At 40.0% G+C, this 22435-nt stretch overlaps 2 protein-coding genes across 6 annotated transcripts; one reads left to right on the top strand and one right to left on the bottom strand.

The window, feature by feature from the left end:
• The first annotated feature begins 368 nt into the window (after positions 1–368).
• Positions 369–16398, top strand: hipk1b (homeodomain interacting protein kinase 1b). 5 transcript variants are annotated; one of them, XM_077573111.1, is made up of 18 exons: positions 369–699; positions 3592–4325; positions 4421–4612; positions 4688–4869; positions 4945–5068; positions 5180–5299; positions 5382–5468; positions 5572–5756; positions 7077–7227; positions 7299–7485; positions 8863–8981; positions 9586–9720; positions 10628–10788; positions 12466–12537; positions 12840–13010; positions 13096–13310; positions 13422–13534; positions 14758–16398. In XM_077573111.1, exons 2-18 carry the CDS (start codon positions 3594–3596, stop codon positions 15235–15237), a joined length of 3426 nt encoding a protein of 1141 aa, XP_077429237.1. In that variant the 5' UTR covers positions 369–699; positions 3592–3593; the 3' UTR covers positions 15238–16398. The 5 variants fall into 5 exon arrangements, with proteins under 5 accessions (XP_077429237.1, XP_077429235.1, XP_077429234.1 ...); XM_077573109.1 differs by lacking the exon at positions 369–699 and adding an exon at positions 1842–2012 and having other exon boundaries at positions 10631–10788; XM_077573108.1 differs by lacking the exon at positions 369–699 and adding an exon at positions 1844–2012.
• Positions 16399–17845: 1447 nt separating this feature from the next.
• On the bottom strand, positions 17846–22083 carry LOC144056750 (uncharacterized). Its single transcript, XM_077573783.1, has 4 exons — positions 21968–22083; positions 18907–18974; positions 18256–18594; positions 17846–18171 (listed from the first exon to the last, which is right to left on the bottom strand). Exons 3-4 carry the CDS (start codon positions 18573–18575, stop codon positions 18069–18071), a joined length of 423 nt encoding a protein of 140 aa, XP_077429909.1. The 5' UTR covers positions 18576–18594; positions 18907–18974; positions 21968–22083; the 3' UTR covers positions 17846–18068.
• Positions 22084–22435: the final 352 nt, after the last annotated feature.

The raw sequence follows: 22435 nt of genomic DNA, 5'->3' as shown, positions 1-22435 counted from the left end.
TCCCCCCCCCTTTAGATGTAAGAAATGTTTCATAGTGCATGTTAAGGTTTTGAGCAATAGCCCACCCTGATGTGGAAGGGCCACAGGAAAATTACTGGCAAGCTTATGACGTCAATTCGTATTACCGTAAAATAAAATGTATGCGTTTGTCCTTGCGACTTAATACGATCATCCGAATTATATATGGCAATGTGACCATTTAAAACATTTATTATTATTTTTATGTGGGCCAAAAATCATCTGTCAGTCTTTTGTTTCCTCTTAATAGCGCGTTTAGTCAGTATTTATCTGATCTTGATTTTAACTACCGACATTACGGTAATCACCGGAAATGACGTCAAATCGCAGCTGATATAACGACGTGGGGTTTTTCCGGTCTAAATGGGATTTTGTGCCTCAGGACTGAGCGTTTTAACGTAGGCAACAGGCAGCATTTTAAACGACAGATGTGTTTATTTTAGTATTGCAGATTTTTTATTCAACTATATAAAGCGATGTTCGGCTGTTGCTCGTGTAAACTCGGAGCAGTAGCGTTCTGCGTGGCTGTTAAGCGCACCCTCGACTGAGAAAACAATGCAGGCCTGATAGCTCATGTTAGCATCTGCTACTCGCATAGCTGCTCCAGTCAGTGGACCGCCGCAGTGAGGACTTGAGCTTTGGGCGAAGCCGTTTTATGACTGCGCGAGAACACATCACTCGGTATGTAACACAAACCTTCAAAACAACATTCCAGATTGCTGTAGCAGTCTATTTTAGTTATGTATTTTTTCCCCCTCGGTGCATTTAAAAGCTTTCGCCTTACGTCTCCTCCCTGAAGTTAATGTTAAGCTAGTCGGTTAGCTTAACGAGTTCAGTATACGAGCACTGATGATTTTCTCTCAATTCTCAAAAATCCCCACACGGCTCGACTGAGATTCGCTTGTGGTCAACCAAGTGACAGTTAAACAGTTGGTGCTGATTATAGTCTTTGACATTTGTGATAGTGGTAGGGCTATAAATCGGGCCCAGAATGACTGCAAAATCGGTGCATTCTGTACCGTCCGACGCTGTAAATGTGTCGTAACCACACAGTACCAACGTTTGAATTTTTGTTTTTTTAATCAGTGCTACCATTCTGGTTTTATCATTCCATTACGTCAATTCAATCCTGTAGTTTTACATTGCCTGTCTGCAGCAAAGTGTATGTATGTCGGATGTCATACGTGCATGATGTCGTGCATTGATGCATGTAATAATGTGCAGTCATGTGGAAAAGAAAATGCCTACAGTACAATGTCGATGATTGTCAGAATGTGACATTATCTCCTATGCCATCTTCTAATGTCACGCAGATTCGCAATGGTTATTTTGACCCGATCGGCAACTGGCTGGTTAGCGTTATTTTGCCGTGAATCGCGTGAGAACTAAGGCCCTTACGTAGCAGGGTTTTTTGCAAACGGGAGTTAATTTTTATGTGTTTTGCCCTGTAGTCCCCGGTTTTCTTTTTTTTTTTCATTTAAAATTAAGGTAAAAAAAAAAAACTCCGGCCAAAGTGAAGATTTGTGTTTTTCTCCTAATCCGAGTTTTACGTCATCGCTCTACACGCATCACTCACTCACACTCACACACACACTACCTCAAGCAACTCAAGCCATAGTTTACAGCGGGTGTACTGCTCACCTGCTCGTTTGAAGCAAAATCACATGACTCCACGTAGGACGAGATCGAAGTACTTGCCGAGTGAGCAGAGTTGTCCAAGTCGTTAGTTTCTATTCCAGAAGGCATTGTGTGGTAAATGCAACTGCAAGTCATCTATGGAAGCGGAAAAGTGCTAATTTTTTACCCGGTGAACGCTCCAGCGACAAGCCGGGCCTCGACGCGCTAGGGCTCGCTCCGCGGGCCGGAGAACGCTCCAGGCGGTACGGGGTCCGTGCCAGTGGGGAAAATGCTTAAGAGCATGCCGGGCACAGAGCACATCTTCGGGCTGGCTGCAGCGATTCAGCGAAGCCTGGGTGCTGCTTATCCACTGCCAGGTGATTTTAGCTTTTTAAAGCCTTCGTTTCTGTGGCGTTGGCTCCAGACACCAAACGGTTTTTGTTGTCGTCGTTTTCTTTTTACGTTTAGTGGAAGGAGAACGTGTCAGAACAGTAAACCCAAACGATCCCCCCCCCCCAAAAAAAAGTCCTAAAAGCTTTCACTATGTTTTGTTATTGTAAGTTGCATGAATAAACTTAAGAAGTGAAGTGAAGCTTTTTTTTTTAAATGTATTTGTATTTATTTTGTTTTTTATCCTTTACGCTCCTTTATAATGTACTCACTCTTTGTGTGTTTACATATTTGGTTAATTAAAAAGAAAAGAAAAGTCGTTCGCGCTGACAGTGCGTGCTTGTGTGACGTAATTTGGAAGTTAAGTCAGGAGACAAGCAGGATTTGTGTAACTACTGCCGCCTAGAGGCTTGGCATGCATGTAAATGATATTATAAACGCACTTCCGTTTGTGTGCATTTTTGTGGCTGTTTTATTTTAAACAAACGGGGCAATTTGGACAGCCTTTTTTTTTTCTACACGGGGAGGGGGGAAATATTCGTTTTTAAAATACCCGGCTACGTGCAGACAGGGCCTAAAAGTACAAATTCTGCTCCGGTGAAAATGTACCAGCTCGTAGACGAAGGTGCTGCTTTATTCTTTCGCCTCACAGGTTCCAATACAGCTCAGCAACTTTTTATATTATATTTTTTATTTAATTAGATTTTTTGAGGTTTTGCAATTTCTTGCAGCCAGTCGCGAGTTCAACAATTTTCATGTACCTTGTGACTGGCAGCCTACACACCACGCTAAAATAGCCTATTCACGCACAACATACTGTAAATCATGATAAAATAGCAGATTCCCGGCTGGCTAATAACCAATCAGAGCCGTTAACAACAAAAATAACCACTGCTTAGGCTATTTCTGTTTAAATAGTAAAACTATCATATCTTCAATTGTTGTTGATTATTTAAAGCGACAAGTTTTTATCACGTTGTGTTCTATTGTAGCCTTATGCATCTTATGGAACAGATTATGTTCGGATTTAGAAGTAACGCCCTTTTGCAACGAGTGTAAACATAGTTGGAAGAAAGGTCATAATGTGGTGTTGGATTGTCCGATTTCAAAGCTTTGGTTGTACATATTCTGTCCCGTAGAGAGGTGTTTTACTGGTACACACTTGCCTCACAGTCTAGTTCTGATTTAGGCTTTGAATCTGGGTTCCAGCTGTCCTGTGTGGAGTTAGCATGCGCCCCCTGTGCTTTCTTTTTTTCTTTTTTATAATCGTATCAAATTGCTAATTACCAAATTGGGACTGTTTTAAAGTTTTGCTATATTAGCCTTATTTTTGATTTATTGGTTGTTCTTGGAACAAAATTAGGTTATCATATCTCTTTGGCATTCATTTGATTGTATAATACTGTGGAATCTTGAGTTAAGGGTTACAAACGAACAAGTTTTTCCAGATACAAGCCATCACATGGCAGTTTTTTTTATTTTTTATTTCTTGATGCCATTTTTCTTATTCAAAAATATAATTAAAAAAATGTATGTTTTGTTTAAAACATGATCTCTCTTTCTCAGCTATGACCTCACAGCTGCAAGTCTTCTCGCCTCCCTCCATCTCCTCCAGTGCCTTTTGCCGTGTCAAAAAGCTGAAGGTGGAGAACAATGTTTGGGATGTGTCCACTACTGAAGCGTACAACTCCATAGCGGGCCAGTCAGCGTATACCTTCACCCCAGCCATGGCCGTCCCACCCTTTGCACCGTCCCTGGTCTTCCCCCCAACAGCGCCCGGATCTCGGGGTCAAGTGGTGGTTCGGGCCGCTGATAGCACCGGTAGTCTTCCTCGGGGTTCCAGTCGGCGTGTCAACGAGCATGCGACGTCCTCCTCCTACGCTCATGTCGAGGCGCCCTCGGAGACGAGAGGGCACCGGCATGGGCAGAAGAGAAAGATCGAGGAGACCAATGAGGGCAGTGGGAGCGGTTGTGGCAGTGTGCAAATTCTGGAGGAGCTCTCTGCGCCGGCCGCGACGTTCTCCACCCGTACGGGCGGCGGAGGAGGCGGCGGCACGGGCCAGTCCATACCTCACTCGGCGCCAACCACCAAAAGCAGTAGCTCCAATGGGGAAGGCGACTATCAGCTCGTGCAGCACGAGATCCTCTGCTCGGTGTCCTGCAGCTACGAAGTGTTGGAGTTCTTGGGGAGGGGCACCTTTGGACAAGTGGCCAAGTGCTGGAAGAGGGGAACCAATGAGATTGTGGCAATTAAGATTCTAAAGAACCATCCTTCATATGCTCGCCAGGGACAAATTGAGGTAACATCTCATCGTGTGTCATTTGTAATTAAACCAGTATACTCATTTTCTTTGAGCTGATTTTTTTCCCTTGTTTTATAAAAAAAAATTCCCAGGTGGGCATCCTGAACAGGCTGAGTGCAGAGAATGCAGACGAGTACAACTTTGTGCGTTCCTATGAGTGCTTCCAGCACAAGGGTCATACTTGCTTGGTGTTTGAGATGCTCGAACAGAACCTGTATGACTTTCTCAAGCACAGCAAGTTCAGCCCGCTGCCTCTTCGGCACATTAGACCCATCCTACAACAGGTATGCATACCTGCAGTCAAACCCTCTTTATATTTAGAAAAAAGTTTTCAGCCAGACTAATATTGATGTGTTTAGGTGGCCACAGCACTGATGAAGCTTAAGAGCTTGGGACTGATTCATGCTGACCTCAAGCCTGAAAATATTATGCTGGTGGACCCTCTCAGGCAGCCGTACAGGGTAAAGGTCATCGACTTTGGATCTGCAAGCCACGTTTCTAAGGCTGTGTGCTCAACATATTTGCAGTCTCGCTACTACAGGTATTGCATGTCCACACATCCTCAGTTTGTAACGTCACCATCGTCGTGTCTCTAAACTTGCGCTTTGCTGTCCAGGGCTCCTGAGATCATTTTAGGTCTGCAGTTCTGTGAGGCGATTGACATGTGGTCTCTGGGATGTGTGATTGCTGAGCTCTTCTTGGGTTGGCCTCTCTACCCTGGAGCCTCAGAATATGATCAGGTCGGTGCCACAATTCAAACTAACCTAATAAAAATTACTAACAAGCAATCTGTACATTTTCAGTTGTTTTTTTTTCACGCAAATTTAATTTAAAAAAAAATCTCTTCCCAGATCCGTTACATTTCTCAGACCCAAGGCCTGCCAGCTGAGTACCTACTCAGTGCAGGCACGAAAACCAGCCGCTTTTTCAACAGAGGGCCGGACTCGAGCTACCCACTTTGGAGACTTAAGGTCAATAAAGCCACATCAATCATTCAGATGGTTGTGTGGGCTCTGAAAGTTGAGTAACAACTTGATCATGTCTGTTTTGCAGACGCCATCAGAACACGAAATGGAAATGGGAATCAAATCCAAGGAAGCTAGGAAATATATCTTCAACTGTTTGGATGACATGATGCAGGTGCCTTTTTTTTAATTTTCGTTTTTTTAAATCTCTTATCATAGAACTCTTATGTCTACATTAAGTGAATAGAACATTGAGCTATAAACATGTTTTTTCCCAGGTCAACCTTTCATCTCACTTGGAGGGGACAGACATGCTGGCTGAGAAAGCTGACAGACGAGAGTTCATAGATCTCCTGAAGAGGATGCTCCGCCTCGATGCTGACAAGAGGATCACGCCTACAAAGACACTGGGTCACCCTTTCGTCACAATGAGCCACCTCATGGATTATCCACACAGCTCTCAGTAAGTGTGCCGACAAGTACGGTAAACTCAGGCAAATGAAGCTGCCTTTCGTTTTCAATGCTATTAATCCGTTTTGAAGCAGCTTGTAAATAAATAATTGCCCCTGGAACGCCCCTTTTCATCTCCAAAATCAATACAAACTAATTTCATTGTGTACACGTCAGCGACAGAAACTGGACAAGATATTTGCTGCATAGCCAGTGAAGGCGTGCTCTGAGTGGATACGATGTGTCGGAGTTTGTTTTTATTCACTGGAGTGATCGATTTGAACAAAACACGCCTACTCAAATGAATCTATCCTCGCTATTTTCACTCATTTTTTTTTTGAAAAAAAAAAACATCCCAATGTTTAAACAAGGGTGAAAACTACATGACATGGCTTTCTTCCCACAAAATTTGGAAATAAGAGTTTTCTTCTGTGCGCGTTCAAGAGCAGTTATTGATCAAGTAGCATAAATATACATATTTTGAAGATTGTCTGCCCCAACTTGTTTGGACCCTATTATCATGAAAAATCCACTTTTAACACACCTCAGACACGAGGATAATCTTTTAAGACATAAGATTAGATAGTCGGTTGGGTCTTTGACATCCTTGTTTGGGAAGTTGCAAAATTGGGACAAAACAGCCCGATTGTATTTATGTGTACTTGACCTAAATGTGGGCTTTCCAAAATTTGCTAAAAACCACCAGAAAATAACCTTAAAAATTCCAGAACTACAAATTAAGTTGCCAATGTTCCGCCCATTAGAGAGGCACATTAAGCTTGAGAGAAGAATCTTTTGTTTTTGTTTTTTTGCATGTTGAATGGGACTTTTCTAGAGGGGCAGAGGCTCTTTTCATTTAACATTTTAAATGAAACTTTGCTGGTATTTTTTTGACCTGGGTTGGGAAGGTGCATTTTTGGTTGTTTTTAAATGGGTTGTCATGAAATGAGTTGTTTTTTATTTGGTTGTTTCAGTAAAATATTTAAAACTCAATAGCGTTCTGCTTTGAAATACATCTGTTGAATTGTATTATTTGCATGAATGTCTCCTTTAAAAAAAAAAAAAAAAAGAAGAAGCTTGAATATAATTTTTTTTATTAAATGACCGTCAATTGTCATTTAAATCCCTTAATTTCCATGGAAAGTCTCTAATTTGGAATATCTTAAAAATTCCCCATCTTAACTGCCCATGGAAAGGATTCTGAAGTGTAAAGGTTCTGAAAATTTCCCACCCAGCACCTACCAGTAATTTTTTAAATATATATATATTTTTAACCTTATGGTGAGTTTTTTATTTAAAGGTTCTCAAAGAAAATAAAATGTTACTCCCCCAGCGTAAAGTCGTGCTTCCAGAACATGGAGATCTGCAAGCGCCGGAGCACCTATGACAGCAACAAATCCCTCTACTCCACCAATGCAGTCCCCAGCGCTGCAGCAGGAAACCTGACTGTTACCTTCAGTAGCCAACTCAACCAGCATAACCAGGCTAGCACAACGCCCGCTCTTCTTGCATGTTAAATAGTCTCAAAATGTATTAACTAGTGAATTTCCAACAGGTGCCTTCGGCAGGGGGAGCGGTGCCTTTACTAAATTATCAGCCGGCGTTGTACCAGCAGGCGACGATCAACATTCCCGGTCTGACTCAACAGAGCGTTCCTATTCCAACCCGTCCTGCTGGGCTGTGTAGCCAGGCAGAACCCTTCCAGCAGACTCTGATTGTTTGCCCACCTTCCACCATTCAAGGTAAGAGATTAGGGATGGACTGATTATCATCTGGGCCAATTATTGTTGCCGATATTTGACATTTTGACAAAAATTGGTATCTGCATTTTTTAGAAATCTGACAGCTGTTGAAAGATTAATTAAAAACTGTTATCAGGGAACTGTTTATTTCAATGCAGAGATGATGCTGACCACGGGAACGCTCTACAAAAACATGAACAGGTTTTAAAAGGAACCCCGACTGTCATGACAAGTTTGCTCTATATTATTTATTTGGTTGTTACTAACACAACTATGAATTTCATTTTTCAAAAATCATTTCCAGTTTAATACATTTTGTAGAAACTTTATTTGGATGTACGCTGCCATTGTTATTTATGTCGCAACGCATTCAGTGCGGAGTGACGTAGAATGGCGGCAGGCTTTCTGCCGAGCAATGTGAAATGTCTATAAAGAAAGCAAGGTAAGCCTCCGTAGTGTTCCTAAATAATATAGTGCAAACTTGTCATGACAGTCGGGGTTCCTTTAAAGACAAATATATGACATTTTTAGCAGTTCAGTTATTTAGAAATGTTTGGGGGGGTACTGTAGAAAATTATAGGACTAAGCATCTAGGGTAACTTGTTTGCGTTCCTTTAACTTTTTAAGATGACCCTGAACTTTTTGTTAAAATTTTCAAGCAAAGATGTCTGTTGTCTAAGATGAAGTTTTTATTTTATCTTAGACAATAAGCAGCAAACAAACAGCTTGCCAATCTGAAAAGTTATGCCTTGAGATATTTCCACAAAGTAATGAGTTGGGTTTTTAATTTTAAAAAATTTGACAGCAATATTTGTTTCCGTTTTACTGAAAATGTTCAGCTCCGAACATCGGTTATCAGCCTCCTTGACTAGTTGTCTGTATTGGCCCCGGGGGGGGAAAAAACCTCTATAAGAGATTCACACAGAGTTGTGGATAATGTCCACTGGTCCCCTGACTATGCTAGTTGTGCTAGCCCATTCATTATTTCCCATTGTGTTAGCCATAAACTAACAAATTCATGGCAACATTTTGGTTGGTTGAAATACACAACACAATTCTTTTTTTGTTTTTGTTTAAAGTTTAGATTGATAGGTAACTTTACATAGGAGTGGCAATAAACAGCTTGAAGCACATGGCCTCTTTTTCGAATAATTGCTCACCAACTACTGCTTTCTATAAAGTTTGCTGCAGTGCCCTCGAAGTCCTCACAAATTAAATTTTTGTTCACAACCTTAGACAACGGCTAATATGTCGGAAAACTCATAAAATGGGTTACTCATAAGTCTGGACACAACTGCATTCCTCCACATTATCTTATGCATCAAACATTGTTCTGTGAGATGTTGATCAGTATCATTATGTGCAAATGATGTCCAGGGCTGCAGTCATCAAGCAAAAGCTCCAGTTTCCCCGTGAGGATGGATAACTCGGTTCCTATCGTACCTCAGAACCAGCCTGCCCAGTCCTTGCAGATCCAGCCCAGCATGCTCACACAGGTAAGAATTTGCTGGGCGTTTGCATGATTGATGTCTGCTAATCCTGCTACTGAATCAATCACACAGTATTTGACTGTCAGCTTTTCTCGTTTGTTTTCAGTTGTGTTGGGTGGTTTTCTGGCATTTAAGTGCTGGTATGGCAGGTTTTGTGGTTTGATTTAAGAAAACTTGGTTTGCTTTCTTGCATCCGGAGTTGGTCGTCATGTGTCACCCACATTTCCCAAGGTTACATTTCATTCATGAACCCCAAGTTTTAAGCATTGTGGTTTCTTTTAATGCACTTTAACAGATTATTATGGTGTGAAGAAATATGGCTATGATTATTTTATTTTCATTTCAACTAATTACACTTTGTATTTCCATAACTGACTGATGTGACTGCCACAGGACTTAAGGCGTGTCCAGTCCTGAGCTTCATTTGGTCACCAATCTGGTTTTCAGCTAAAAAAAACTTCTTTTTTTTTCCTTTTTTCTTTTCTTTTTTTTGCACATTGCAGTTGTTTGTGTGTCCAGCTGGATTTATCTGCACTCTAAATCACACGGAAGCCTCAAAGGACATTTGCTTTTCTCACACTGCCTTCCCCTATGCCCTCACGTCCTCCAGGGTTCCTGTACACCCCTGATGGTAGCCACCCTGCACCCACCCTCATCAGGCATAGCTTCCCAGTATTCTCTACCAGTCGGGCTAGGTACCGGGGTGGGTCGGCCCACCCTCTTGGAGCACACAGCCACAGTGCTGGTAAAGAACCACGAAGAACAACGTGCACTTTCTTGCTACCAATAAGGCCTCGTCTCTCTCCTGTCCAGCTTTGTTTTCATTTGTTTGCTTTCCTCTCTGTCTCTGTATTACACATTGAATCTCAATCTTCCTAATTATTTATATTGTTGTCTAAATTCTACTCTATTTGTATTGTAGTTTAGCGTATTTGTAGGAAAATTGCTGATGGAGTCAAGTGCTCTGATGATCTTGCAGCCCTAATACCCCTGCTGACAATTTTTATTTGTGATTTTAGATACATTGACTAAACACATTACCTCAAAGGACTCTTCTTCGTCGTCCTCCTTTTTTCTCCTCACATCATTCCCACACTCTGACATTCTTTCCCCATAGGTGTGCTTAGGCATGGAGCGCATGTGTTGCTGAGTTGGTCTGCGCTTTGCTTGCAGCTTCTCATATCCTGTCCTCCTTTTTGGTTTCAGCACAGGATGGTGCACACCCAAATCCCCACAATTTCACTCTGACACTTTCTATTTCAGCCCCTCAACATATGGCATGCTGCAGACATTCCGTTATCAGTTAACAAAACCCAACTAACTTCTGTTTCTTCTTTAACAGGCACCATGATTTGTTTTGTTTTTGTTGTACACATCCTGGTCTGTTTCCAGTGCTTCAGTGTTTGCGCTTTGCATGATTTTGTTCTTGTTGATTTGTTGCAGGGCAGTGCTAAAAATGAGGGAATGGCTTAGGAAAGGTTGCTCGCTTATCTCGTGCTTTGCCTGCAGCAGAGATTGGCTCTATTGCCTTCAGAAGTCTTTGGATTTATTTCTCAGCATGGCCTAGTTTGACTGACTTGTTCTAGCCATGGAATTATTTTATTGATCCGCTGATGTTATTCAAACGTGACTCTCTGGGCTGTTTCTCCCAGCAGGCCTGGCCCACTGGAACGCAACAAATCCTCATCCCGTCATCATGGCAGCAGGTCCCGGGCGTAGCCATCCACAGCTCTGCTCACCAGGCAAATATTGCAGAGTCACCGCGGGACTCCCATCACTCCGATGCCAACGCCCAGCAGGGACACAACTGGAGGTATGTCAGCATAGCAGGCCACCCATGCACATTAGAGGGGAGCATGGTCATTATTGTCATGAACATCAATAAAACATCTATGACTTTGCCAGGTGGGCGAGATTGTAAATCGTGTTTGGTATCAGGAAAGATCAAGCAATCCCAGAAGGGAAATAAAATAAAGAAGAAATAAAAGGAGAGGAGGAAAATCGATTAAAATTGGAAATAAAAAATTTTGGGAAAATAAATTGGAGATTTTCTTTTAAGGCCATATCTACCCGCCCTAGCTTAAGCTTCGAGACCCAGGTTAGTTTTGCAGGCGTTTTCTGCTATCAGAAAATATGCAACGTGAATGTAGTTTTTAATTAAATTTATTTATATTTGTTTTCTTACTTGTTTACCTACTTCTTTTGTTACTAATTGTATTTACTTATTTATTCATGTACGTTTGATACATATTTTGTGTTTTGTTAAACCCCCCTCTATTGCACGACTATCGATGAATTTTAATTCTGTATGCAGCAATAGTTGTTTTAAAGTGCTTTTTAAATCAAGTTGAGTTGAGTAGCTACTACAATTTCTGCAGGGCCTTACTCTTAAAAGGCTTTGAATCCATGAATTTTATAAATGCCTTATTGACATCAAAATGTCAATCTTTCAAAAGTGAACACATTATGAATAGGATTTTATGGATTGCAGTTAATCTCAAAATAAACATTCTTGAAAAGATAATTGAATAGATGAATTAATCAGCAAAATCCGTAAGTTATTTTTATTTTTTTGCATTTTGCCACTTGCTGTTGACTGAAAATGACATCACGGTTGCTCAGGTAACATCCAGTCACGGCTCAGTTTGCGCATGACTGAACTCAGAAAACAGGTAAGTCTTGATTGGTCATTATCTGAGCCTTGCGCAACTTTGATATCATTTTCAGTCTAAAGCAAGTGGATGGATACAAATGTTTGGATTTTGCTGCTTAAAATTCATCAGAATCCCGTGTGTTGGGGCTGGATAGAACATATTGCAAAGAGATTTTTGGGGTTGATTTCCCTTTAAAAGTTCATTTCAAATGGATTTTTTTTCAACTTGTTAATCCTATAAAGCCAAATGTATATTAAATAAAAGGCATTTTGAGCACTATTTCATGAATAAAATCTCCCCCCCCCCCATTAAAACCGTGACGTATATATCTGATGCATGCATTGCACGCATAATCCATTAGAGGGCAGTATCGCCCCAATTGAGAAAGACCGATACTTATTAATAGTGGGAAATGTTCTTTCTGATTTTTGCCAATACCTAATGTTTGATATGTCTGTGTATTATATTTTTGACAGTTATGTACAAATTGAAAGTATTGTGACCGAATGTGTCAAATATGACACAAATCAAAAGTTATACGTGGAAGTTTAATTTAAAAACAAACAAACATATTTTTGTTTTGTTTTTTCAAAAGGACCAATAAATACTCTTATTTACAAAGAATCAGAATTTTCTCTCATATTTCATGGTTCAGGCTTTAGGGTTAAGATGTAGGAACCCTGTACAAAGAAATGCATTTCCCTATCGATTGTTTAATAATTTTCTCTATGGTTCTTCAAGGAAATTTTCTTTACAATGGTCAATGTTGCATGTAATTTAAATGAACACATTTTCATTAGTAATGTTTTATTTATTTATTATTATTACCCTGACAGGAGCACAGCACAAACCAAAACTCAACCGGAGAGGAAGAAGGTCAAAGCCAGGCGAGGAGAAAACCGAAATAGGTCAGTGACCAAGAAAGATTAATGGCTACGGATATTTATCGTCACACCAAATGGCTCAGGGCTCCGTTAGAAGTACCGGTAGTAATAATTTACAGTTATTAATAACTTAGCCACACTACTTATCGTTTGGACAGAAATCCCACGTGATCAGTTTCAGTTATGTTCCTTATCCTTCATTGAAGCGATCAGTTTCCAAGTTGATTAACTCAATTTGCTGTTTGGTAGTTTTTTTTTGTTTGTTTTTTTTGCCATGAAGGAGCTCAGTGTTTTTTTTTTTTTTTTTTTTCAACGCTTCTCTTTAGGAATATCGCTACCACGTCGTTGCTCAACACAAACAGTGTGACATCGTCCAGCCTCATGGCCACTCTGTCGCAGCCCATCGTCATCTCTGACACCCCCAGCCCGGCGGTCAGCATCATAACGATCCACAGCGACACCGACACAGAGGATGAGCGCAAGTTTCACCCTGCCAGGTGAGCATCTGATAACCGCGTGACAAAAATGGTTTACTTGGCAAAATGTGGATGTTGGACTAAATCCATTTCTTTTGTTTGACAGTGTTGCATTGGGCCAGCGCACAAATGTTATCAGCTGTGTGACCGTGCACGACTCGGACTCGTCTACTGCCAGCCCCCTGACTCCGCGCCCCCGCACACTTAACGCAACCAGCAGCGTTTCCTCTCGCCAGGCCAAATCTCTGGCAGTGGTGGCGCCTTCAGTCAAAATTCAGGCGCCTGAGAGGGGAGCAACTTCACGTAGCCGCCCAGAAACTGGTGAGAAGCGCACTCATTCCTCAGCCGTCCATCATGGGGGCTGTTTTGGCATTGATAGAAGCAGTAGTTAACGCACATTACTCTTTTTTTTCTTCTTTTTTTTAACCCCAGTGAACTACATGAAACCCAAGAGAATGTCTCATCAGCAGCCAAGTAGTTCGGGGGAGAGCCTGGAGCGACACGGACTGATGCTCAGCCAGTCACGCCCCTTAAACCTCAGCCAGGTGAGCCCGCTGTTGTTGAGCCAGCAAATATTGTCACATAAGCTTCTTTTTTTTAACATTAGAGTTTACTCACAAATTCACCTATAGTAATTTCCTGCTATTTATGGTGGATTTGGACTCAACCTTGACGGAAAGAGAGAAAAAAAAAAGTGTGAGTAATTAATTAGCCAGGTTTACATGAAGCTTTGTATTCTGATAAGAATACAACCGAATGACCAAACGTAATGAAAATAATCCATATAATCTTACTTTTGAGTTGTTTCAGAAAGAACCAAAAACTCAAATGGTCTAATTTGTAAATAGTGAACCGTGGCTATGCGCGGGATCTGCTGCTGTTAACTTGGATAGTTGTGTGCTGGTCTAATGTGAAAATATTGCTTTGGCGCCATCTGCTGGCATCTTGATGCCTAGCAAGTGCGTTACAGCCATCTTGTGGCAACCTTTTGGATGGCTGTATTAGCAGAAGTGCTCGGGTCCCGATCCTATTTGCGGGGCAATTTGGCAAGCTAGATATACTGTATGGTAATCCATCCATACATTTATCTGAATGGTTTATTCTCATTGTATGACTAATTGTGCCTGTGAAACATTTTGTTAAAGTTCAATAGGGAACAAATAATGTAACACTTTTTTTTTTTTTTGTCTTTTTTAGTTAAAATACATCTTTCATTTTCTTTAACTTAGACTTTTTTTTTTTTTTTTTTTTTAAATCATTTTGGTGTTTTAACTAAAAGTCCAAAATAAATTTTGTATCTTTTAGTGTAAATGCCGATAATAATACTGGGACAGCAACCTTCTGGGTATGTTTTGGAAATACAGCATTACTTTTAGACTAAAGCTTGATCTTATTTTTATTTTTTGTAGTCTACAATAATGTGATGACATTTGAGTCAAAGTGGATTCATGGATGATGTCACTGATATGTTTTCAGTGCAGTATAATTTTTTTTCAACAGACCATCTTAGAAACAAGTGGGGGAGGCTGTTGCATGTTTTTGTCTATGACAAGCCAGCCGGTCTCTTCTTGTGTTCCAGGACACATAGCCAGGCTCTAGAAAATCCAAAGAATATCTCTGTTTTACAGGTCGTGCGCCATATTGTGGCAAGACTTACGACGCAGTGTTGTGATGCCACCACCGACTTATTTTTTGACTGTGTCCTAATCATTTCAACTGCCATTTTCAATTAAAGCGGCGACATAAATATTTTGTCTGTGCCGTTCAGGTCCAGCCGCTGGTGTCTTCATCTCAGGAGCGTACGGGGGCGTCCCACAGTGACGCATCGCTACGTCGGCAGCAGACCTTCCCCGCGGCCCCACATTACAACTTCCCCGAGGTGTCGGCGCTGGCCTCCGTCTCGGCGGCCGGGCCGGGCCTGTACACCTACCCGGCCTCCACCGCCCTCTCATCCGCCTCTCAGGTCATGGAGCAGCTGCTGGGCCGCGGCCACGCCGGGCACGGAGGCCACGGACACTCGGGGCACTCCCCCTCCGCCTATGCAGCCACGTACACCTCGTCCTCGTCGTCCCGGAGAGACTCGAGCGGCCGCAAGGAGTCGGTCAGCAGCCTGCTGCACGGCCTGCCGGCGGTCTACCAGCAGCAGTTCGCCGCGGCCTCCCCTTACGTGAGTGTGACGCCGCGGGCCGAGGCGTACAGCGCCTACCAGCTGAGCCCCAGACGCCTCACGCAGTACCCCTACCTATAAAGGTTGTTGATTTCTCATCGCACCACCAAGAGATGACCGTCACTTATCCGATTGCTGCTTTTCATCACAAGGCTTGTCCTGTTCATGTATTTTCCCTTAGAAAATATAATCTGACGCCTTTTATTTGATCCACTTCCTATTAGACGTCGTCGTTTGTTTGGGTGAAGAGAGATTCTGCTCCTGTCACAAGCTACGATGACACTTTTAGGCCAGCTTCCTGTGCTAGTGGACGATTTGACACTAATCCAGCGAGTATCTTGTGTTTTAGCTAACCTAACAATAACTGTACTTGACCCTCGTCTGTTTACTCACAAATAATGTCTTTTGCTATGTTTAAATTAAGTTTTGTCTGTGTACGGTGGGAAGATGATGGCGTTGGGATTTAAGCTGCGAAAGGTGGCCCATTGGGATGTTGGCTCAATGATAATTTAAGTGCACATGTGATCGTTTGTTTATGTAGTGACAGTGTTTTAGGCCAGATGAACCATGCAATAGTTTTTTGTTTTGTTTTTGCTTTTCTTTTTAACTGAATGTATTTATGAAGTCCAGAATAGTGAGATCACCATGTTGACAAATGACATGGAAAGCTTTTTTTGGTTTTATTGTTTCTGAAAGGAAATTACCCCCGTTTCTCTTTAAAAGATCAAATCAATCCTGATTGTCTTAGGCACGCCTATTAAATGCAACATCCGCTAGCCACTCTTATGTAGGACCTCTTAGTGGATTTAAGTAAGGCCAGTTTTTTATTTAAAAAAAAAAAAGAAGAAAAAAAACAGTCTGGTGACGCTCGCTTGCTGCAGTACCCATTGACTGCCTAATATTGGCATATAATCTTTTGGTTGATTACTTCATGTCGTGTACGAAGCTCTTGTGTGAATGAGTGAAAACAAAAGAAAAAATCCAGCCAAAATGTTGCAGAAGAGAGATGGTTTCCTTCAGGTGACTGCAGTGAAGTCTTCTGGTGACTGTGGGTTCTAAAAGCTTTTTAGTCGATCCTTCCCTGTTGTGTTTGCATCGTTTTGTGTTGTAATGTCTGAGTATTTAACTGTAATTTGACCTTATCCTAGTAGTTAAAGATGCTACTCTGTAGAACTAATTCAGGGAAATGTTTCTGCTCAATAATCCACCATCACTGTTTGCAATAAAATTACCACAAACACACCTGGGTCTCGTCCTATCATTCGTTTGCTGGTAATGCAACTTCCTGAGGTAACCTGTGAGTTGAACCAATACTGCCTTTCATAGGGCTGTCCAGAACAAGCATTAAGACAATCAAAGTGGGTGAACATTTACCATCGAGTTTCCCTTATCACTTCCCTGGAAATCACTTTTTTGTTTTTATTACCGCAATGCATATTCATAAACAGGTCCATGTAAATAGTAATAAAACGTATTGGGTTTATTATGACAATTCACTTTAACTCTGTTATTGGTGTTATTAAACTGTGCTTCCTCATGTAAGAAATATATGAGATAATTTTAATTAGGGATGTTTTGATACTCAACTCCTGAGTAGTCACCGATACGTTACCAAGTACCGATACCTCTCATACTTTTGATAAGGTACTGGCAAGTACTGATCTCAGCCTAATTTTAAGGTATCTTTACTCGTGATTGTGGCCGATACGATCAGGAACTAGAATAGAAAATTGCCATTAATTTCATGCAATTTTAAGGGAAAATGCTATTTTGGGATATGTAGATCTTTCTTTAAAATTATTTTATTGTTTTTTGGGGGAGAATTTTATGTGCTAATGGTATCAGTGACTACTCAAGAGTTAAGTACTCATACTGATATCAGTCTGGAGAAAAAAAAGTGGTATCACTATCATACATTTCTGCTAGAAACAAAAACATAAAGACAATTTTAAAGAACACGTATATATCCTAATATAGCAGTTTCCCTCTCATTCACTGCCATTGACGGTTGTAAACGTCAAATCATTTAAACTATTTCTATTTAACATTTTTTTCTACAAGAGTATGAAAACCTAGATTTTTTTTTATTGCACATTTAGAACAGATATAAAATTTGTGATTAATTGTGAGTAAACTATTGAAGTCATGCGATTAATTATGATAAAAAAAAATTATCGCCTGACGCCCCTAATTTTTAATAATCATCTCGTCAGGCGATTACAATTTGTAATTAATCGCGTGACTTCACTAGTTAACTCACGATTAATCACAAATTTTATATCTGTTCTAAATGTATAAAAAATATTCTAGGTTTTCATACTCTTGTTAAAAGTGTAAAAATGTTAAACTAATAGAAATAGTTCAAATGAAAATGTTTGACGTTAATAACCGTCAATGGCAGTGAATGAGTTAAATTGCATAAAATACGTTGAAATGACTATCAGCCCATGCCTAGAATCAGTACTTACCCTTAAATTCTAAATGTAAAATTTAAAGACTGTAAAAACTTTAAAAGGAATTCCGTTGGTTTGTGTTATCTGACTGCGGACATTTGCATTACTTGAACTATTTTTGTGATGACTGATGAGTTCACCAACATTTGAACAGTTAATATAAAGTAGGCCCTAATAATAATTTAAAATAAAAAAAGAAATTAAAAAAAGAAGCTTTTTACATGCACATGGACCAGTTGGTTCTTCTGTTTAGTTTAATACACAATTTAAAAATATATATATACACACAGCGGGAGTGAAAAGTACTTTACAATATAAATTGGCATACATAAAAATAAAATCACAATTTAACCATGTGAATGAGCAACTGGATCAAATCACACACACAACTTTGATACAAAGAATAGGATGTTTGTCCAGATGGAGCAACATGTGATGTTGCATCGGTCCAGATGAATGTCAGATGACAGAAAAAGCTTCAGAAGGCCAAGAATGTCCCTCATCCACCACAAAACAGTTGAACACTTTATGCAGCGTGGACTTGAAATGAGTTGAATCCGAGCTAATGAGAAAAGGAGAAAATGATTTTTAGACTAACATGAAAAGTGACACATTTAAAAAAAAAAAAAAAAAGTGTTTGACTTACAATACTGGCCTGACGAGCTGTTTGTTCAAAATCTTCACGGATTCCTCCTTGTTCCTCTTCTTCTGCTCTTTCTCTGGTATCTGATCCCAAATTTCGGTGTTTACCCACAATGCCTCGGGCAACGGCAGGCCGGCTTGAAAGGTGGTGATCCCACGGCACAGGGGGCAGCAGATGGTTTGGATCTCGTTATCCACGTTGGCCAGATTCTCCAGACAAGGAGCACAGAAGGTGTGACTGCAGTGTAGCAGGCGCGGGACCCGATGACTTCGAGAGTAGTCGTGGAAACACACCACACACTCCACATCTTCATTTGGCGACATGCTGACCACACTTGGCAAGCTGTGTGCACATCGGACAATTATGTTACGTTTATATTTCATATGACACAGCAAAAGTGTACGCGAAAAAACTTTCATAATTTTTGCAATTTTGTAGCCATTTTATGCAGAGGAGTCCATTTCTCAGGTGCTCGTATAGTCACAGAAGCAAGCAAAGCCAAGAATATTCCAGAGAAGGGATAAGAAAACTGTACTCTGCTTAAAAAGGCTGTAAGTTATGAATGGTTAATGGCATATTTTTGTGAAAGCACATCCATTAAAGGTGAAAGTTTACACTCCCATCACCCATTGTAATGTATTTGAGACAACTTACTTGTAAGATGAGAGTGGTGTTGCCTTGTGGGGAGTTGGCTGAGATTTGAGTGCTTCAGCTGTTTCAAGCTGGTTTTAAAGACACAATTGTTTGTATATGTCACGTGGCACACACAAAGCATTTTTCCAGGGAAATCTAGATTGTAAAGTCTTCTGCTCATTCATACTGCAAGGTGAGAGGAAAAACCTTCCGCAACCAGACTCAATACGCTATCTAATCAATACACGGAAGCTTTTACGCTTGATTTATTAAATTACAATTTTTAACTTGCGAACTTTGACCCTTTGCGCGGCAGACGTCACATACGTATCACGTGCACACTTACAATGCCCCTTTACATCCAACCACCATTTTCTGGCATTTTCTTGGCATTCAACGAAATTTTTATGATACAAACTAAGATTTTATAGAACAATAAACGATAATGATGGGGCCAAAGAACATATGAGATACGATCAGACAAAATGTATTTAAAAACAAAACAAAACAAACAATTACAGTAGACAGCGAGGGGAACATTGACGCCTCAAATTGATGTTGACATTTGATTTCAACTCTGATCATGGAAATGGTGCATACCCGCCACCATTTTGGGCTCATGTCAGTGGTAACGTCAGTTATCCACAAACTGAGATTCCATCACTAAAACGTTTGTGATGTTGCAGTATTGTAAATGCCGCGGTAGTTTCTTAAATTGCTATAATAATGCCGTGGCGTGCAACGGTAATCAATCTTTTTATTTGTGGCTGGTCTGAGAGGGGAAACACTGCCTTCTGCTGTCAACTTTGTGTGAGTGACTCAGAAAGCTAACAAAGATGTTTGTTGTATTATTTCTTTTTGTTTTCAAGTTTTGTGATTGTAGAAGCCAAGTTGGTGGACCTTTAAAATGTGACCCCTAACATATTTGTGCAAGTTTTTTCGTTTTTCCTTGTTTAAAATGGATGGACACAATATATATTATTATGTATTTTTATTTGAAATACTTGATGTTCTTTGTTCTTCGTACTTAAAAATACCTGCTTGTATATATGATTATAGAGCATCGTGTATTTTGTGTTCAAATACAGTATGTGTATTTATCCGACATTAGCTGGCACTTAAGTTTCCACACTTTTTTTTTTTTAAGATAGCGTGAAGATATCGTACAGTGAGATTTTGATATCGCTGCATCCCTACTAATGCTTCTTGATAGTCATGTAAATGTAAGCGTTGGCACTATTTCTTCAGAAAACACATCATTGCCATCTGCCGCAAAATTGACTTCATATTAGTAGGTTCCTAAAACTGACCTGAAGTTATAATTTTCTTTTTTTGTCACTTTTGAAGGACTACAACCAGACTAAATGACGATTTCTCAAATTAATTGTTTTGAATTGTAATATATTTTAGAATACTGAATGTAATTAGCTTATAATACCATTTGAACTGTGGAATTGTCTTGCTGTTATTTTCCGTTATGTTTCCTTAATTCTTACTTGACTTGTTACACAATCACAAATGTTTATCTCCCTGCCATCAAGTGCGAATTGTGGTATTAAAAAAAAAGTGGGGGGTATCAGTAGTTTCCGGTTTGTCACGCCCCCTAGCTGCTGATTGGTCCCCTCATTTCCGTCTCATCATGGTACATTCAATTCTGACGACTCATTAGTCGATATGCTTAAAGCAGTTAGCCAACGTTTAGGCTTAAAAGTCTTAGAGAACATTCATCATTTGTTGAAGTTGCTCAGGTGTCTTGAGTCTTCAAGGAACGCGATCTGCTGCCTGTCTACCATGGCGTGTATGTCCCAATCCCACACGTGAGGCCAATCATAATAATCAACTCCGTCTAGTCCCGTGATGTCATTGTGAAGTGATATTACAATACTTCCGTGCAGAGTCCAAGCGTTAACGTCATCTACTTCTGTGGAATTGTCATTCAGCCAACGTTTCACACAACAACAGTTCTTGCACAATGCTCAAGGTGGTAATGTCACAAAAAGTAATTATGCAGATGTTATTTGTAGAAACAAAACATTCACGTTCTATGCTGCACTGTTAAATGTCACTGTAAATTATAGACATACACGTGGTGGTGAAGTCGCTCTTGAGGAGACAACATTAACCCTTCAAACAACAACAAACATACCATATGTCTTTATTGCTTTCTTAAGAAATGTGTCACAGCAATAGGTTTGCGCTCACGTGACGACTGTAATTAACGCTCTAATGGATTATCCATCTACATTTTTATAATACAATATGATCAAATAGTTAAACCCATTGAATGTTGTCAATGGTTTTACAATAGTGCTGATGAACCAATAGCCCGCCGAACAAATGGGAATTTTTTTTTCATAGATGTTGAATACGTCTATATGTAGCCTATAGGGATTTTTTTTTTAAACAAATGAAAAATAAATGCAGTGATGCTAAATATAATAATTATTATTGTGTTATTGTTGTTATACTGATTTTACAAATATTGCGCAGCTGAATCTAATGATCAGCTCATCAGCAATCTTTGCAGAAGCCCGATAACGATCATAATCATGAATCAGGTGTGTTTGTGGAGAGAAACATGGAAAACAGGCTGGATATTGGCTCTCGGGGACCAAACTTGGCCACCCCTGACTTAGTGGTGAGTGGCCATAGTGCTATGCTTGATTCATTTCTGACAAAAGCCCAGTCCGCTAGTTCAAATTTGAGCATAAAAGGATTTATTCAGTTGGAAATTCTCATTCCTGTTCAAAACGGTCAAGTTCACTGGATTTGAAAGAGTCCGCGTTAAAGCACTGGATGGTCTTTTATCATTTTTATGGCAAGTGGTGTAAAATATTTGTTCAGGGTCAGCGTGTAGCTTTCATTAATTTTAGAAACACACTATTAACTTCAATAATATGCAAAAAAGAAAAAAATGGTTATATCACGTCAGTGTACATTTTATTTTATTGTATTTTATTTTATTTTATTTTATTTTATTATTATATATATATATATATATATATATATATATATATATATATATATATATATATATATATATATATATTTTTTTTTACATTATTATTTTTAATAATCCTACCTCTATAGTCACGCCATTCCTTACAGGATTGCAACATGTTTCGCCGCCATTTTCTGCTACGGTCCGGATAGTAGATGGAGAAGAACTTCGTGAACTAATTGTTGGTGGCTTGCGAAGTGTGGTCTCTCTGAGGCGCCGTAGTGCTCGTTCTTCAAAATTCACGGCTTTGAACTTAGGTCATTGCATCCTATTAGTTCACCACTAGATGGTACTAAACTATAAACACTGTAAATTTGGGCAGCAATTAATCTCCTCCAGGATAAATATGTATCTTGAAAATACGCAGTAGTACCTATTATTTTTATTTTAAAAAAAAAAAAACGTGCACAGGAGGGAGAAACTGAATGGGAGGACCTCTCCAATGTCAGGCAGACCGCTTTTCCTAGTACAAAACGTAAATGTCTAAAGCATTTATAGTTTTCCTCCAATAGTAAATAAATGAATAAAGTGGAGGTATAGATAGTGACA

Source organism: Vanacampus margaritifer, chromosome 8 (assembly GCF_051991255.1).
Source record: "Vanacampus margaritifer isolate UIUO_Vmar chromosome 8, RoL_Vmar_1.0, whole genome shotgun sequence".
Taxonomy (NCBI): domain Eukaryota; kingdom Metazoa; phylum Chordata; class Actinopteri; order Syngnathiformes; family Syngnathidae; genus Vanacampus; species Vanacampus margaritifer.
This window is presented reverse-complemented; position numbering and strand designations above follow the sequence as displayed.

Bases quoted from the DNA above. Each gene is read 5' to 3' on its own strand.
- LOC144056750 (XM_077573783.1), bottom strand. From the start codon at position 18,575: ATGTCGCCAAATGAAGATGTGGAGTGTGTGGTGTGTTTCCACGACTAC. The intron at 18,172-18,255 runs GTAAGTCAAACA...TTTTCTCATTAG, and splicing joins CAGCTCGTCAGGCCAGTATT to CTCGGATTCAACTCATTTCA.
- hipk1b (XM_077573108.1), top strand. From the start codon at position 1,925: ATGCTTAAGAGCATGCCGGGCACAGAGCACATCTTCGGGCTGGCTGCA. The intron at 4,326-4,420 runs GTAACATCTCAT...AAAAATTCCCAG, and splicing joins CTCGCCAGGGACAAATTGAG to GTGGGCATCCTGAACAGGCT. The intron at 13,311-13,421 runs GTGAGAAGCGCA...TTTTAACCCCAG, and splicing joins ACGTAGCCGCCCAGAAACTG to TGAACTACATGAAACCCAAG.